The 18,802-nt window shown below is 40.1% G+C and overlaps 1 protein-coding gene across 1 annotated transcript; it reads right to left on the minus strand.

Moving 5' to 3' along the window:
• Positions 1–3,894: 3,894 nt before the first annotated feature.
• Positions 3,895–18,681, minus strand: slc17a6b (solute carrier family 17 member 6b). Its single transcript, XM_042486328.1, has 12 exons — positions 18,263–18,681; positions 16,523–16,778; positions 15,458–15,576; positions 13,472–13,586; positions 12,025–12,112; positions 10,662–10,748; positions 10,078–10,220; positions 9,727–9,876; positions 9,103–9,235; positions 8,630–8,740; positions 5,303–5,430; positions 3,895–4,237 (listed from the first exon to the last, which is right to left on the minus strand). The coding sequence occupies exons 1-12, from the start codon at positions 18,334–18,336 to the stop codon at positions 3,896–3,898; spliced, it is 1,746 nt and encodes a 581-aa protein (XP_042342262.1). The 5' UTR covers positions 18,337–18,681; the 3' UTR covers position 3,895.
• Positions 18,682–18,802: the final 121 nt, after the last annotated feature.

An 18,802-nucleotide genomic window follows, 5' to 3' on the forward strand; every position in this document is an offset into this window, starting at 1 on the left:
CAAATATAGTTTTTAATATTATTATTGTCCTTTTTTATTTTTTATTTTCACATAATTTTCTTGTTCTTTTCACTAATTTCTTGGTAAATTTTGGATCATTTCTTCTTTCGTTGCTTATTGCCATCTTCTCATGCTTTTGGAGGAAATCAAACCCATTTGATCAGGTTTCAAAGGGGTAAGTTAACCCTAGCTCAACAAATAATGTTTTTTTTAACTCAATCTGTCAGGTGGACTCCCTAATTGTCACATGCACTTAGCCAGTTTGTGACATATGTTTGTCAGCACTGTCTGACTTGTTCCATTACTCTTTTGTTTTCAACACAAAAACTCAGGACACAGAGTTGTTTGCTTTTTTTTTTATCAAAAAGGATATAGAGTATTTCATTTGGACACCAACAAATCTCCCAATTTACACAGCAACAGAAGCCATAGAATCACACTGTAACTTCAGAGGCACAAAAACAGGAAACTTTTAACTACTTCAGGTTGCACATTTGTCATTTTTGAAAATGTAGAATCACCTGTTCAGGTTTCATCCTTAATGTTGATGGAAACTGTAACGATGAAATCAGGGTTGATTGGGGGTAGAGGTACATGTGGTTAAGTAGGGGGGTCCAGCCACTGAACGAAGAACATTAATTAAACAAAAAAGTGAGGAAAGAGAGACGGAGACAGAGGGAGAGAGACAGAGAGAGGACAACATGGACCACACCAAAACAGAAACGTGAAGAAGAGCGTCCGCTTCTCACACGGAGCTCTTTTTATCATTCTCATCGGGTGAGCAGCCCCTTCACAAACTCCTTGCACTTCTTTGTGATCAAAGATGTTTGTGTTGGACTCTATTACTATATTTTTTCATACATATATTTATATGTTTTTTTCTTTACAAGTGTTTATTTTCTACATTTGTTATCACAAAAAACACGACTTTTAAACAAATGCATAAAAACCTGTTACATAATGACTGTTCGTGACATTAGACAGAACTGTTACTATGGATTTATTGCTTTGTACACTGAGTAATGTTTGGTGCCACCTGCACACTGGGGGTCCAGATGTTGGAACCTCGCTGCTGATGGTCTGTACTCCCTTAAAAATATTTGACTTCCAGCTAAAAACCCAGCTCTGCTCTTCACCTTTGGTTAATTGTGCAAAGAAATTGAAGCATCAGTAACAGTTTCTGTGACAGACAAATAAGTTTGAAAGAAAAACAGAAAATTTAAAAAAAGGACATACTACAAATTTCACTTTGTTCCATGCATAAATACACATCCACACACATCTATATTGTGAAGTGCTGACTTAAGGTCTCCACAGACAAGTGATAAATTAAACAAAATTGGCCCCCTTCAGACCTTGTCAGTGTAAGTGCAGAATGAAGACAGAACAGATGCTGGAGGTGTTGTTGCTTGTTCTTTCTAATCAGAAGACGAAAACACTTCTCATTACCAGAATCCCTCAAAGACAGGTCATTGCATTGTACATCAAAACATAAAATGTTTCATCTCACTTCCATTCTGTAATGGAAATGGACAAATAGCAGTTTGTCCAAATTGCACACATTTGTGATTGCCCCTTCTGCTGTATCTTCTCAATAACTGTAAATAGAAATCTCCTGTTTTGGTAAACTTTATGCAAAGAATTATAGATATATGTAAACATTCAAATACTAGTTTATTCATTTAAACTTCTATAATGTCATTTGACAATTTAAACTCTTCTCTCTTTACATTTAAAAGCCCTGAAACACATTTTCTCAGTCAGCTTCTCTCTTTAAAGGGGACCTATTATGCTGGAGGTTTATGTTAAATGTGGCCAAAGTTTCAAATAATGACCTTCTGTGACTGTCTTCCTCCAAATTACACCTGCACGGGCCATTTTTTCACGCCACCTCTAGCTCAACATGCAAGCCTAGTCCTTAGCAGCAACCCGTTTGCTGCATGTTATCCCCATTCTCTCTGCTCCATTTCATGTCAGTCTACACCTACAACTGTACTATAACAAAGAAAAAAAGAACCTCATTTAACCATATTTACGTGTTTTGTTTTGTTTTTTTGGGTTATGTGGTGACCTCTAGTGGTCATAGTATTTATTATGGGAGCAGAAGAAGAAGTCAGACAACGTATAGCCTACTGAAAAAAGAGAATTGTTGACTGACTTTTAAAAAATACTTCAGTCAATAACACATAAACGAATTTCGTTTTTTCATATAGTACCAATTGAAGTAATATTTTAAGTTGGCTCACAATTTTCGTTTTTCAGTATAGTGTAAAAAGCCAGCAAGTCTGCTTTGGGTGGGAAGGAGGGAAAGAAGGTGGATGGGTCAAACAAGCACCGGACTGTTATACACAAGACTGGTGTTGGTGTCCTGTGTCAAACTAAATATCAATGTAACTGCTGACGAATCAGAGCAGACTGGGCTTTTTTTGGAGGGGTTCTTAAAAAGAAAGGTGCTAAAGGGGATCGTCTCAGACAGGGTGTGAATAGGGGTGCATTTAGGAAGACAGTATGAGGAAAATAGTGTTGTTGTTTTTTTTTTTTTTTACCATTAAAGCATATAAACATGTCCTACAAGAAACTTAAACACTTGTATAAACCTGAAAAAAACATAATAGGTCCCCTTTAAGCAATGTGTGTTGAGGTTAGATTAGTTTTGATTATTTCACGAAACAGATGCTTTGATTGTTGCTTCTTTTGTCATAATTATTTGAAGATTTAGAGAAATACATTGTCTTCAGGGGCTTTATACTCTTTTATCCATTTTATTATGTAAATATCTATTTCAAGCTATTTTAGATATCCTTTTGCCTCTTCTCATTAAACATTATAAGGTTTGCTGCTCTAACGTAATAAGAATCTCATACTGATTTTGGTTAGTCTCTGCTTAACTCTTTGCATTGCACAAACCCCTCATAAGGTTGTGTACGATCATGAATCTCTTGGCCTAACCTTAATTTATAAACTCTTAAACATGTTTATTTCTAGTAATCTCTGTCATATATGTTTTATCTAAGACAAATCTTTCAACAACGCATAGGTACAACTAGACTTTTGACGGTAACGGAGAGTATAATGATGAGAATGGCTTTACTCCTGCACTACACTGCTGAGATGTGACGGGTTGAAAATGCTAAAATCAAGCGCTCAACTGCAGAGTTACCAAGTTACAAAATGGATCACACGTAGCAAACATTAGATACACGTTTCACCTTATATGCAAGTGTAACCAAACGGTCGTCACAGGTCATTATAAGCCACTCAAATCTCTACACCAGGTCACTTACATGTTAAGGACTTTAACACACACAAAGAAGCCGGTGATAAGAAAACAAAAACCATCATATTGTGCATTAAAAGGACACACTACTCTGAGTGCAGTCAGGAGAGATACAGTACAATCTAGAGTGTCTAGTTTCTGTGTACGACGCTGTGCAGTGACATAGCTACACACTGTAATGGCTGGCTTCTAGGACGTTTCGTACTGTAACAGTTAGTTTGATTAATAAGGGGTCAGTTTAGATGGGCGGCTTCTATGTAACCCTACAGGCTTCAGAGTGGTCAGGAAGCCTCTGCTGATGGGATGGAAATGTTCACATTTACACACAATTGTACTCCAAATGAATATATCTATTATCAATATGCATAATAATACATTTACAGACTGCCAATTTGATATGTGTCACACCTCTATTAATCGAATATCTTTGCTTTTTTTTTTTACACATTTTAGTCATTTTTACATCAAGTTGATCATTTTTTAGATTTTTTCTTTTAGAATTTGTGCAAACGATACAACGATGGATTGTAGTTATTCTCATTTGTTGATATTTTTTGGACTAAACTGATGCACACTCAGGAAAATAAGTCTACTCGTGTCAGCGACTGTGTGTTTGGTCTAGGAGTATCCCTCATCCTGCCTGTATCCGTAGCCTCCTGCCTGCGCCTCTTCCTGGACGTACTCCTCCGTCTTCTCCCAGCCTGAAGCCCAGCCTCCGTTCACCTGTGTAGTCGCACCGTACGTCTTAGGCTGACCTCCAAAGGCACCGTAACTTTGAGTGATGTCGCCCGTTTCTTCTGCCAGCTCATCCTCATCTATGAAGCCACACTTCTCCTCGCTGGTCAGTTCTGGGTCGGCCCACGGCTGTTTTTCTCCCGAAGCGAAAATCCCATAGAAGATCACACCACCGTAATGCACCAAGGAGGCGATCAGGAACACATACTGCCACTCCTCTCGAGTCTAAAGAGATAAGAAAAACAGAATGTTGTATATATGTAGGTTAGGGCTGCCCCAGGGCTGACCCCTCAGGCGACCTGATCCTTAAATCGAGCAGTTTTTGTGTCAGTAAGTCAGTATGCAGTATACTTCAGAGAGAGATTAAGCTGCAGAGTAAGTGCTCCTCGCTTTTAAGCTGCTCTGCGGTACAGGAAGCTGAAGACTTAGACTAAGTGTGAGTGTGAGTGAGATGGAGGCAGCTGTCTGGAGGAGAGGCTTTACCCAGTCAGGCTCTAAGATAATGTTTCCTTCTTTTTGCTTAGAAGTTGTGAATGTACAACTTAATACAATACAGTCTGTGGCTCTTGTTTGATATCTTGTGTCTGCAGAAAAAAAAATGTTGTTGTACATTTCCAATCTTTTGTTATCGTAGTTAGCACATATTCGCTCAGAAGGCTAAGTGGGCTTGTTTACTGTATTACATGCACGTCTTTGTCACTCTGAACATCCCAGTAAACCCCTTTAAAATTCTTAAACTCTACATAAAAATAAATGAATAAAAAGTCAAATATTCGTTTTAACAGCCAAATCTGATTTTACTGACATAATTCTGAGTTTGGTACATGTGTGATGTAGAATTAGGTGTTAAACTGTATAAATGCTAATCAGGGGACTCAAAGTGTTGACAACTTATGGCAACAACAGTGGGGCCCCCAGAAGGTTTTCATTGGGATAACCAGATGAGGCTAATGAAAATCACCAAAACCAAAAGCCACAATGTCGTGAATTCTATAATGCTGTTGAGGCACACAAGCTAGTTGAAAAATATGTCAACATGAGGTTTAAGGATGACGTATTTTGATTTCTTATTTTACAGTTAATGTAACCAATTATCTGATGTGCAAAGACTTAAAAGAGCAGTTAACATTTTGACAATCCGGTTCTAATGTGTTTTGTGTCTCATATACACCTTAACCCACTGTTCTCCAAATAGGCTTGTTGTCCTTTTGTTAGAATGACAAAGATACTGATATAATTTGAAGGAGCATATTGATTGTTAGTTTGATGGCTGAGTGCGGAAGCCCTCACCTTGTTCTTTGTCATGGTACCAACAATTAGCGGGCACACCATCCCAGACAGGGTACCCACACCATTCGATATTCCCATTAAGATACTGGCGTAGCGTGGAGCAATGTCCAGGTGATTGACATTAAAGCCTGATGGAGAAAAAACAAAACAATACTGCTGATAAATTTTACACTTGTGAATTATGACAAGGCCAGACAACCAGATAAAAATGCCAAATTGAGGCAGACACTGGCACAGTATGTAACAAGTAGTAAAAGCAATAGAAGCAGGACACAGTTGTGGATAAAAGCAGCACAAATGGTGACCATCTTGTTTCAGAAATAGGCAGCAACTCGCCACACATCCTCCTCCTCCCCCACACTGACTGGCTGAATGAGTAAGTGTCCTCGCGATCTGCCTCACACTGCCTGCCTGGCAAATCCCCCGAGACAGCTAGCACTGAATTATTAAACACTCCAGGAGAAAGCTCAAGAACAACAGGCAAGAAACTGATTTTGCACACAGTCACAGCTCTCTGCATCTTCTCTAACAAAGCATAAACAGGAAAAGATCTGTTGAATGAATGGTGGCATAAAGCTGAGATATTCATTTTGCCAGTCAGTGAAAACGTGTTACAAATAATATCTGAAATCTGACGTTGATTAAGCTCAGTGTTTGTGTTATTTGGGTGTTGAACATACAATTTGAAAGAGCACACTGACATCCATCTGCAACATCATATTATCAAACATATCACTGCTTTGGATGTTAACACAATTTCCATATAATATTCACTAATTCTTCATGTTCTCAGATTGCACAGAAACCCAAATAAGGCAACACAGTGTTGGTCATTCTCTAAAATTATGTGTTAATTTAGAAAAAAAAAAGGAATTTGGGTTGAAACAAAAGAAGAAATGGTCAAATAAAGACTAAAAAAAAAATGACTAAAGAACAACTACGATGACTCAGCTATCACATGTAAATTAATGAGCTTTAGAGGTGGTAGTTGATTTTGTCATGCTATTAGGTTTTGTTTCCTGTTTTATTTTGTATTATCACTCCTCGTGTGTCATGTCTGGTTTTACTTCCTGTGTTTGTGTGTTTTCCCGCCCTTGTGTTTCTCTGATTAGTTTCGCCTATTCTCACTTTCCCCTATCATTTTCTTGTGTCCTTAGTTCTCCCTGCCTTTGTCTCTTCCCCTCCTGTTTCCTAACTCACCTGTTATGTTTTAGTGTTATTTGCTCTAATTTTTAGCCAGTCCCTGTTTCCCTCCTTTTCCGTGTCCATCTACCTTAGCTGTGTGTTGCTGTCTTGATTAGTTCCCTGTCTGTGTATACCTGTGTGTTCGCCTTTGTTCCTCGTCAGTTCGTCTGTTATCCTCCCTCTGATCCTCCGTGTTGTTTGCCGCTGCCTTCATCTGAGTTCTTCCTTGTTTTCCTGGTTGGTTTCAGTTTGATTCATGTTTTCTTTGTACTTTGTGTTTTTGTTACCTGTTTTTTTGGACATTATTATAGCATCAAAGCTCGCTTTTTGTTTGTATACCTGTCAGCCCTTTTTTGTTCTGCATTTGGGTCTTCATCTTAACATGAGTGTGTTCTCGAACTTCTCATCTAATGTTCAGCAAGTGTATTTCCCAAAAATGTCCAACTATTCTTCTAAAGGGAAAATTTGCCACCTGTTATGTGGATGTCCAGTCAGTGTTGATGGTAAATGTTAACTGAAGCAATAAGTTCTTTGGTGCATGACTAATTGACCAAGGAAGTTGAGTTCTCCAGCCTACATGTACCAAGATGCATTGCGTGACATGTATCACCACCTTAGCCTGTTACTTTTTCGATCAAAAAATAGCTTTAGGTGACAAAAATCCTCACTCAGTGTTATCTGCGCTCTCTGCCCTGCTGGTCTTAGTTGTCTTTCCCAGTTTATCTTAGGGACCCTGAGGAAGGTCTCCAGCACACCTCTGTCCAAGTGAGGAGTAAAACTTTAAGGCACAGTGAGGCTCTCTCGGGGCTCTCCCAAGGTCGACAACAATATCCAACAAAAACTGCCCATGCTGAAATTTATTGCAGCAGAATGATAAAGTTTACATTGGACTACAAGGGAAATTTGAGCAAAGGCACCACCAATCGATTTTTGCTCTCGGCAGTTTATGTTCTTGAGGGTCCCCACTGGTCATATCCTCAAGCACAGCTCATGCAGCTCCAGCCTTGGCCTCTTTCTGCTGCATGTCTTCAGCTGTATAATATAGCTTGAATAAATACATCTCAATATCCCAGTCAGTCAAAACACTAAAAAATATTTTCCCAACCATAACGTCCTCTGAATTCATAATTTGGGATGAAATTTCTGCTATTGGATTCAGAGCTATGCCATACAAGCGAAGAGAGCAAAGGACGTTCTGTTCTTGAGCGGCATCTAGAGCACGCCCTCTGGTTACCTGGAGCCTCAGACTCACAGGAAGTGTGCCAGGCTTTGAAACCGATTTTGGAAGTGGCCAAACTCCGGAATTACAACATGTGGGTCCATCACATGATGCCCTGCAGCCGAACAAAGACTTCTCCCGATTGGCTTACATTGCAAAAGACACTTCTGTAAATTAGTGGGTACATTTAATTGATTGCCAAAGCCTCAGCAAAGTCTAGAAGAGCCACACAATTGAATTAATTTATCCCTGCTCAAGATAGCAGAGTGCTACGCAGAAGTAGTAGTGCTCTTGCTTTATGGGCTGCACAGTGCAGAAGCAGTGTCGGATCATTTGGGTAATTTTATACGCAGCAGAACCATTTCGGTTTATGCATCACTGAGAAACTGTGATAGGAATGAATGAGGCCCTGCTGTAAACAGTTCTCTTGATATGACCATACTGGAAATCCAAGATTGAATAGCCTTTAGTTCTTCCTCCTTCCAACTACGTCAGTCACGTCAAATGACAGCACTGGATGCTGGAAGAACAGCCCATTTAGCAGCTGCGAACTCAGCCTTCAACAAAGCACACACTGAGGAATTAATCACTTCATTTGACTACATTTATTATCAACACTGACGATATCCACATAAATAGTGACACACTCTCCCTTTAACTACATTTTTTAATTTCATTGTTCACTTTCTCTAAAAGTGCCGGTGTATTTTTAAAATTATGCAGAGAAACAGTACTGTAACCCCAGCAGTTGTTGTTGTGAGCATATATCCTCTTCAAATGTGGCTTATTATCTTTCTCTTTGTCGCCTCACATCCATTGGCCATCCATTGAAATCTATGCAAAACCAAACTACATGAGATCTGACTCCACAACAGTGGTCACATGATTTTATCTAAATAACACTGTGTTTTTCTTGTACCAACCTGATATAGCAAATCCACTGAAGCCCACTGCCAGCACCAGGAAGGAGATGGCCACCCCTTTGCTGTGGGAATATCCGACCACCAGCAGCAATGTGGCCTCCATGCCAAATCCTGACGGAGACAGACAGCAGGTCGAGAACACACAGAAACACACACACAGAAACACACACACAGAAACACACAAAGCCCGCAGGCTGTTGGTTATTGCGGTGCCAATTAAATTAAGCATGATACATGGCCTGCACTCAATTACATAAGTGACAGCTATGAAATCAATGCACAGTCACAATCAGCGAGTCAACTAAGTATTGAGCAGATAGATTTTACAAAAATATAAACCCAACTATCTCTCTGGCATTGAAGCGCAGTCAAAAAGAGAGCAGTATGGATCCAACATCATGAGGGTAACACCCTGTGGCTGTGCAGAGGGAGGTGTGAAAAATGATATTTCATCCACAGTTTAGACTTCTCACCTCCACAGTTCATGATTTTCCTGACAGTGGTAGTCGACAGGATGTTCTTGCTGCGTAGGTGGTCGGCCAGCTGGCCGCCGATGGGCACGATGATGGTCATCACCAGATGCGGCAGGGCAGACAGTATGCCGACCTACAACCACATGCAGAAAATCAAACAAAACACCATTGAGATAATACAGCACAATTAAGTCATAACGCCTTTTTGGGAAAAATCGTTATAAAGGGAATTAGGTTGCAGATATAATTTTACATTCATTTATTTTGATTCTTAATGAATCACTCACTTTTTGGCAAATTTTAAAAAGATGTCAGCGTCAAAGACTTTGTGATAGGAGTCAAATGTTTGCGTCCTCTGTGAAACCGATGCTGCCTTATTATGTAATCAGTGCATGAGAGAGACAGACTCACAGGCCACCAGTTGCACTGATATTGATATTGATTTTGATAATGAATCATTCCAAGAGCAAAGTATCACATCCTCAACTCTAAAACATCTAACAATAGTGTTGTTTTTTCCCCCATAGCATTTGAATCTATCATTTTGATCACTCGGGTCATGCTCAGTGTTTGTCACTTGTCCAGTGACTTGTATTAAGACTTGTATTAAATCAGTAATCCCACCTTGCTTATCTCAAAGCCAAAGACTTCTTCGAAGTATGCAGGCTGGCTGATCAGCAGCAGGTAAAACGTCCAGCTCCTGCAGAAGTTGGCCACGATGATTGCATAGACAGGCATAGAGGTGAAGAACTTCCTCCAGGGGGTCTTGAATTTCTGGAATAAATGATCACAAAGGATTGAATTTTATGCATAAATACAGTGTCTCTGTGGCAAAAGACAAAAGGTGATAGAAATGGCTTATTAAACTCTGTATTTTGTTGGTTCTTTTAGTGCCTTCTACAAGGCAAAGACCTGAAAACAGAGAGTGCCGGGTGGAGTAAATTATATTTATTGTCCTCCTTAAGCTGCTGTTACCTCGGCAGGACCCGCTAGCCTGGCGCTCTCTCCAATGCTCTCCTCGATGTAGCAGCGTTCCTCATCCGTGATGGTAGGATGAACAGCAGGGCTTTCATAAGACACCAGGATCCAGAACAAATACCAGAAGATGCCAAAGCATCCTGCATATCAGACAGATTACAAGTCAGAACTTCAGATGATTACAGATGAAGAACTGCAGTTTATTTTGACCTCAGCAGTAAGGCCATGCAGAATATTTGGCAGTCTGATCTTTCCAAAATGCCTGAGAGAATAAAACCCAGACAGGAAAGCTGACTGTATCCAGTCAAGAGAGAAACATGGGGGGGTTATTTATTGACACACCAAAGCATCGGGGGGAGGAAATCAATACACAGTCTGCCTGGATAAATCCATTTGACTTTCACTGGAATCTCTGAGTGTCAAACTCTTGAAGGTTTCAGCCAAGCTTACAAACACTTTAGCCAAACATTTTTCCACACATTTTGGTCATTATTTTACCTCATCTCATATTCACGTTCAATGACACACACACACACACACACACACACACACACGTCACATGCATCATCAGTCTGTCTTACCATAGACATAGAACACGGAGGACCAGCCTGAATACTGAACCAGGATCCCGGCCAAAGGCATCGCTATCACAGCACCAGCATAAGAGCCTGACAGAGCGTGAGACAAGGAACTCAAGTCAGATTTCTTAAAGATGTCTTTCACTCCTGGAAAGATGGTCTTTTCATAAAACTGGGCTGTCTATGCAGTAGAAAGATGCAAACATTGAAACTGGTGCTACTATATGACCAGAAAAAATGGCTGTGGTATTCGCTTTTGCTCAAAAACTAGCAAACCTACAGCTACCAGAATGCACTGCACCACACTGGACCAATAAACTCTCCCGCTGTAAGGTGATGTTATGCTAGCTTGGAGGTTTTTCCATAGGAAACAATATGGCTGCCCGGCCGTTAACAAAAAATCTCGAATAACAGACAGTAAGCTAAAATAAGTTTCTGAAAACAATTGACATTTTGTCTCTCTTTTGATCTGTTTTCTATACTCTTTGTGGTGACAGGCAGCAAATTTGCATTTCCTAGGATGGCAATGGATTGACCCGCCATACTTTCACTCTGTTGGTGGGATTGGTTAGGTTTAGTCAAGAGGAGGAAGGTTGGTTAGGTTCAGGGTGAGAATATCAGGGTATGTCTATCAGAGTGGGACAGGTCATTCTTCACTCTCTTCTGTATCACAAATTTGCTTGGGGCAATACGAAATCCAAGGCTATTCAATGACAAGGTAATTCAACAAAGGCTTGGGCACGGCCTCCGATCCCATGGGGGGTATGACACGTGCATTGTAACTGGAGCTGCGCTCACTCTGAGAGAACGTTTTGCACATGCTTGAGTGGATGGTTGCCAATATACAATAAAATCTTTTATATAGAAAGCATTTGTTTATGGTCACCCGAATCTTTTCAAATGTATTTCAACCCAAGGCCGACAGCGGATACCTGAATGTAACAAATCAGTCATGTTCTATGATAGATCGCCGGCTACTGACTCTTTCAGTAAGTGCAGACTAGATTTTATGCACGTAATATGATGCAATAGGACACTGCGACTTCTCCTCTTTTTATCCTTCTTGCAGAAATCAAGGAACCTTGATGGAAATGCAGAAGTAAAATCTGTAGCCAGCCAAAATCTGCTAGATCATCCAACAGATGATGTGAAACAATTTACGCTGGGAGACGAGCAGCGAGATCTGGGTGCTGCTAAGATGGAGGAAAGTTTACCACAGTTCATTTAAACATACTTCCCACATTGTCGTGATACAAGGCTTGCTGAAACTTGGCAGAGTATCCCCTTTCACCAAGTTGCTAATGCTTCAACATTTCTGAACCAAATTTCGAAAAAAATAACAAAATGATGAATAATGGTTATTTACCACAGAACGAGAGGGTGGCCAGACGACTCCTTTCCAGCGGAGGAGCCCACTTACTCCAGATGCCATGACAGGCCGGGTAGGTCACTCCCTAAACACACCACACACCAACAGTCTGTGTTAATTCACGGTGAAGAAACTTGTTAGAAAATTAGCAGCAGGCTGGAACTACAAGTTCTTTAACTTATCATTTTGGGCTCTCTTACAGTTTGAAATGTCAGTGCTCCATGTTGGACATTTTTTGGCATTTGGTTAAAATAAATGTACAGATTTGTACAGTGAACAAATTATATTACTATTTTCCATTTTTTTGATGGATCCAATAAAGTATTGTTCCAGTAGATAATATTCTTAAAATCCCTTTATAAATAGCAACAAAACCATTTTACACATCTATTCTGAGCATTTCAAAGGCGGTATACTGCGTTACATTTGTTTCTGGACTCATTGAGTTTAGGGATGTTCTAACAATGAGGGAATACCCTTTCAGATATGAGCGTGAACCAACAGATGTCTGATATAATAACTAACAAAAATTAACATTTTCACCCTTGTAATTAACGTCAGCAAATTGCCACAGTGCCAGGAGAAAAGAGGAGCTGTCCGTGGAGCAAAGCAGCCCTGCAGCTATTAAATGTTCATCAGCCACTAATTTGGACAAATTGTGCTGACGTAAAATACAATCTGCATAGACTTTCATTGGAGTGCAGTCCAGTGTGTTATAGATTGCTTTTATTTATTCCACACAAAAATTAGCATGTTGTACGATGCAAAAGGTTACGGTGAAAGAATTCTTTGCCATTATGACTAAGCAACTGATACCATTTGTCCAAAAAGATTGAAATTAAATGGAAAATCCTCAGCCAGACCAACATCTTGAAATTCCTTAAAGTCTGCCATGTTTGCATAATAATTTCAGTGTCAGCTTTCTTTTTACACCATAATAGACAAATTTCTTCAACTTCAGCTACAGGAGACAGATATCTGAGTTTCATGTTTTACTACAAAGCCAGGGGATTGATGTGCTTTTGCCTGTCAGCATTTCCTTTTGCATCTCTCTGTAAACCAGCACTCTGCTGTTGTGTTTCCAAGATACAAAGCGTGACAGCAAAATAGGAAACTGGACTATCCCACAAACGCTCAGCTGTAGTGGACTGGATCAATACAGCTCGCTTCACATTTCCTCTGTTGAATATCCAGTGCATGTCACTTTCCTTTGCTTTTTTGTGGTGTTGCATTTGGAGAAAGCCCCTTTGTGTTGCAAATCCTCAGACATTGATAACCACAATAACAGAAAGTCACATCACAAATGCAGCTTTTATGTTCTGTTAATACTGAGGAGGTTTTTTACTTTTAGATACATTAAATCCATCCATGATCTTCATAAAAGGCAAGAAAGAAAGAAATAGTTTTTTATACTGTAGACCTTTAGATATTAAAATGCCCTTACCTCCACTAACCCTTGTAATATCCTGACAAAGATGACACACCCATAGTGGACTCGGGCAGCCGAGGGAATGAACATGTTGAGAGTCGAGGTGAGCACAATGGCTGCACCAAATACCCTGGAAATGATAGGATGTATTTTAAATATAGCATTTTATATTTATTTGAAATGAACTGACATAGTTTAGCCTTGAGCCACAGTAACAAAGACCAGATCATTAAAATATGACACAATAGACAATAGATGAAAGGCTTTTTTGTTTTGTTTAGGAAATATTCAATATATATGTATATATTTGTGGCCTATTCGTTTTTTTTAATGACACCTTACTTTTCTAAAAGTATTGTGCAAAACTATTGATTTATATTTTACACAAAAGGCCATTAAACGTCTTTTTGTCTTAATCTCCTTCCGGAAATAACAGACATTTCCCACATTGTAGTGCATAATCCATACAAAAGCTCTCATTTGATTTCTGTGCTGGCCTATGATCATTTATTGCGATCAACAAGAGCAGCATCGACGCAGCTCGTAGATGTCTCCTCTGTTCTGATTGGCCTTGCGCCACACGCGCTTCTCTGGCGTCATTGAAATAAATATTTTAAGCAGCACCGCCCCGAGCACACTCACATCAGCACCACGCGTTGCCTAGCAGCCGTTTTCACTTAGCCTACTGTTTTAGGATTTTTTTCTTTCATGCAGAATCATATTTTAATATGGCTTTAAAATAAAGAGGCCTTATTTATAACAAATGCGGTGGCCATTCTTTGCTAATTATCTGACAAAGGAAGGCTTTTGTTAGAAAGCTAACACTTGGAGGCGATGGGATATAAAATAAGGTTTCTTGGGCTTTTTTTTTTTTTTTTTTGTTACCGCGAGGACGCAGCTGAACAAGTGAAATCACGCGCAGGGAGGGCCAGGCCATCCATAAACGCCGAGTTATTTCTCATGTATGTCACGTTTCCCGCCCCTCTCATCTGCACGTGGGGGGCAAATCCTAATCCGGTTGAGACTACTGATGGGCACGAGACCAATTGATTCGATTACACGCTCGTGTCAATCATGAGGACGAGAAGCAAACAGGGTGCAAGAATTTAATGTAGCCTATCTCGCTTGAAAAAAAATATATATATAGCTATATATATTTACATATATATTTTTTAAACTTAGGCTGTAGCAGGTAGGCTATAACTATAAGCGGTTACCTTTTTCACGATTAGTAAGCTAGGCTATTTCTCAATATTTGGCTATTTTGTTTGACTTTTATGTTAAAACATTTATTGTAGTCCTAATAGCGGTTTATAACTGGAACTATTTTTTTCTTTATCTAATGCTGTTTATGATTAAATGACAATTTTAGAGCCATATATCAACATGCAATCCCTAAAAACGTGCACTTTCGTAATAATATTATATCCTATAGTGTCTATAATAATTATACTGACGCTTTGGCATAGCTCGTGTGAATTAAAGCCTTTGGCGACAGGACAGGGTCTGGTCTCCATGCCCTGAGAGAGCGACAGATTAGACCCGGCTCTCCCCGGGGAGCTCATTAACAGGTGGCAGAGAGCCCTGACACCGGGAGCTGCAGGCCTGCCAGCCCGCTGCATCTCTGCGGAGCAGCTCACTGTCTGTCTGCTGCCTTCATGGACTCAAATCAGCCTGTAACTGTCAATTCTCCAATAATTCACAATTCAGGCAAAAATGACGCCATTTTTTATGTCTGGCCTTGGCTGCGTTATTTTTATTGTCTGAATTTATTCCAGTCCCCATGTGTTCATTTTCGTTTCCTACGTGCTTTAAAAATAACAAACAATACAGAATGACAGCGAGGGGGAGAGGAAAACCAAGCCAACTGTTCAGTCATTTTTGTTTAATTGGCCAAAAATGATTTTTTTTAAATAAAATTTGTATTTTAATCACAATGATTCATCAGCCGAGTGAGTGTCGCTGTGTTGTATTTATGGTGATTCACGGGGAGCCGCCTACCTGTTTGCTGCTAGTCTAGAGGAGATGTATCCTCCCGGGATTTGTGTAACGATGTAGCCCCAGAAAAAAGATCCGTGAATCATTCCCACCGTCTCTGGATCCCAGTTGAACTTGGCTTTCTGGGAGATAATGTGGGACAAATAATACCAGTTTAAAGAAGGAGAAATAAGCACTAACATTTTGTGTTGTCAAATAACCTCTAATGAACAAATTTTAGACAATCAACCAAGAAACAAACGAAAGAAAAAATCTGAATGAATTGATCTAAAGCCAGGCCTGTTTATTAAAGGCCTGAAACGGTTTATTTCGATTAGATGACATTGATCTGTGCACCAAAATCATCCATGCGTCCTGCACGGTCAAAGAAAAACTATTGAGAAATGTGTGGAAGTACTAAATGGCTGTCTGTTTGATGAGAATACAAGTATTTAAGTGGTTTAAAATTTGGCCTGAACGTAAAAACAAAAGTATGAAATTAATATCTTGAAATAGATATACATATAGACTATAGGCTGTCGTGAATTCGCCTACTGTGATATCTTTTTAAAGAGGTGTGTATTTTGGCTTTTTAATGCAAAACTGAAGATGTGTATTTTAGAATAACGCCAATTGTCATGATTTAGGTGTTTCACATAGGATCCAGACATGCATTTGATACTAAAAATGGCATCACGTAATACCGAAAGGAAAAGCGATAAAAGATATAAAAACTGTGTGACATTATTACATTATTGTCATCTCCATGGCGCATGAATGATTTGGGCATGTTAAAATATCTTAGTGCTATGGAAGGTTTTTTTTCTATGGTTTCTTTCTTCTTCCTCTTCTTTTTTTTTTTTTTTAAAAAAGCTCATTAGTCATGATAGGCTATATGGGAACCATTTGGGTGATTTTATTGCTTAATATGACAGTAGGCTTTATATATTCTCTATCTTGCATGTAAAGGCGTATATCTTTATACATTTTTTTCTCCTGTTTTTTTTTTTTATCTCTTATTGAAAATAACAAGCAGGTGTCTCGAGGCATGCAGTCTACGTTGTTTTCTACGTCAGGATGTCGCCACACCTCTTTGATGATGATCTTGCCGTTCTGGTGGATGGTGCTGTTGTTGACCATGCCCACTATGGCCACGCCCAGGTTACACCGGATACCGAAGGAGATGCAGAAGCCCAGGCCGCTCATGATGGCGATGATGTAGCGGCGGGGCAGACCGAAGCAGTTGCAGTCGCACAGCGGGGGTTTCTTCTCCGCGGCCTCCCGGGGCCGCCCATCCTCCGTCAGCTCGATCACCTCCCCGGTTTTCTGTTTCTTCTCTATCACCCTGCAACAGCCAGGTGAGGACAGTGTCTCCAAAGTGTCCTCTTATATAAAATGTCATCACATGAGAGGATGCAACCTCAAAATCTCTCCTGTTGTGGGAAATATATCTGAGGAGGCCCCCCTTTTTTTACTTCCACCTTGTATTAATATTTCATAATGAGTTGGGTGCTTGGGTGGTTCATGTGTCTGTCTTAGATTTTTTGTCATGTCAGTCAAGAAAATGCAGTAGTAAATTCTCCCTAAATCACCATAATAACGCAGCTGTCTGGATGGAGAGGCCTCAGTGTCCTTCTGTCTCAACATGAGGTTCAAAGCCGAATGACTCCAAAGACATGAATAACGATATAAAGCAAACACTTTTTTTTCTGTATTTAGGGCTTAAGAAAAATGATATTATAAGTAAAACAACGAACGAATTTCGCCTGTAGCAGAAACCAGGCGAACATGTCCCTGACTGTACCGCATTGCAGCAGCCCGCTCACTTTCACACTCATTAGCATTCACGGGACCGAGCAGCAGCTCCAGCCTGCAGACACATTTCTGTGGGCATTCCTCAAAGTCCCCCCTCTTTTTTTTCCCTCCAGGAAAGTCACTTTTACTCGGCACACTCCATTTGTCCAAATTCAAGATTTAAAACGATGCATATCGAAATATTTCAATTATTGTGTCTGCAAACGAATGCAAACCAGCAGGGCTAATATAGTGTAGAAAATAATAGCCTTTAATAAAATGCAAGTTGGTGTACGACTTGTAACGAAATCAAAGGCCTCAGAAAAATATAAAAATGCTTTTTTCCCCTGAATGATCATTTAAATCCTATTTCTGCAGATTTTCAATACATTTGCATGTGATTCTACTTCACATTATTATGAATAAAGCACAGAAACACCCCCCCCCCCCCAAAAAAAAAAAATACTCGAAGGACACATGGGAATAATCTAAATATAGTTGGAGAAATCTTAAAGACATCCTGCCACATGAAATGGCCAGAGTGATGCTTTTTGAGTTAACATGAGTCGCACGTTGCAGGTTTATCATTAGCCTATGCGTGCGTCACTGGGTTTAATGGATAATTTGAAATGCATTATAAATTATGAATGAATCCCCCCCAAAATTCGCGCGTGGCCTGCACGTCCTGTCTAACCCGCCAGCTAATGAGATTCACGTACAAGCAGGCCCCTGCATCAGGACCAACTGACTGCGTGCACGCTTCCATCCAGTGGCATCTGGGTTCATCCAAACCCCCTGCCGTCACCACATACACACACACACACACACACACACACATTTGATTGCATAATTTTCTTCTCACTTCTAGAGGCGTGACTACAGATCCCATAAGTTGTAAAACAGTTTTGGGTGACCTGCAAACCTACACATCTCCCTGACTTGTGTCTGGTTAAAAACAAGCATGCAAACAATCACACTTTCACGCGAGGAAAATGGCACGCGCCAATTTAGATGAAAAAAAAAGCCTGTCCTTACCTGTACATTTGACCCAGGGTCTTCCCCGCAAATTCCTTCACCCCCGCCGCGGCTTTCGTCTTCACTGACTCCATATCCAGTTTCTGTGTGTCGGCCTGTTTCTCACTATTATTTTTTACTGCTTAATCGTCATGTTACGGCGCAGGATGGCCGACTGCAGCGGCTGCGAGGTAAACAGTCGAAGTTGTGGTCAATCTGAGTCCAGGGACAGTCCAAAAGACGAGTGTAATTTTCAGAATGAACGCGCTAAAGCGAAAAAAGAGGCGGAATCAAACGATCTGTGCGCCTTCATCCACCAGCAGCTCATCTCCTGCCTGGCGTACAGTAGCCGCGCCAAGTGCCATCACGACGGAAAAGGAGTGAAATTGATAGCCAGCGTTGAGCATCTGTTATGGATTTTTCCGGAATAATAATAAAAAAAAAAAGATAGAGAGAAAGACGGTGCGAGAGAACGAATTGAAAAAAAAAAAAAAAAAAGTTCAGAAGGCAAAAGTGTTTTTTTTGAGTAGCTTCAATAAATCAAAGAGGGAGTGAGGCTGA

The sequence above is a fragment of the Plectropomus leopardus genome, chromosome 1 (genome assembly GCF_008729295.1).
Source record: "Plectropomus leopardus isolate mb chromosome 1, YSFRI_Pleo_2.0, whole genome shotgun sequence".
Lineage (NCBI taxonomy): Eukaryota > Metazoa > Chordata > Actinopteri > Perciformes > Serranidae > Plectropomus > Plectropomus leopardus.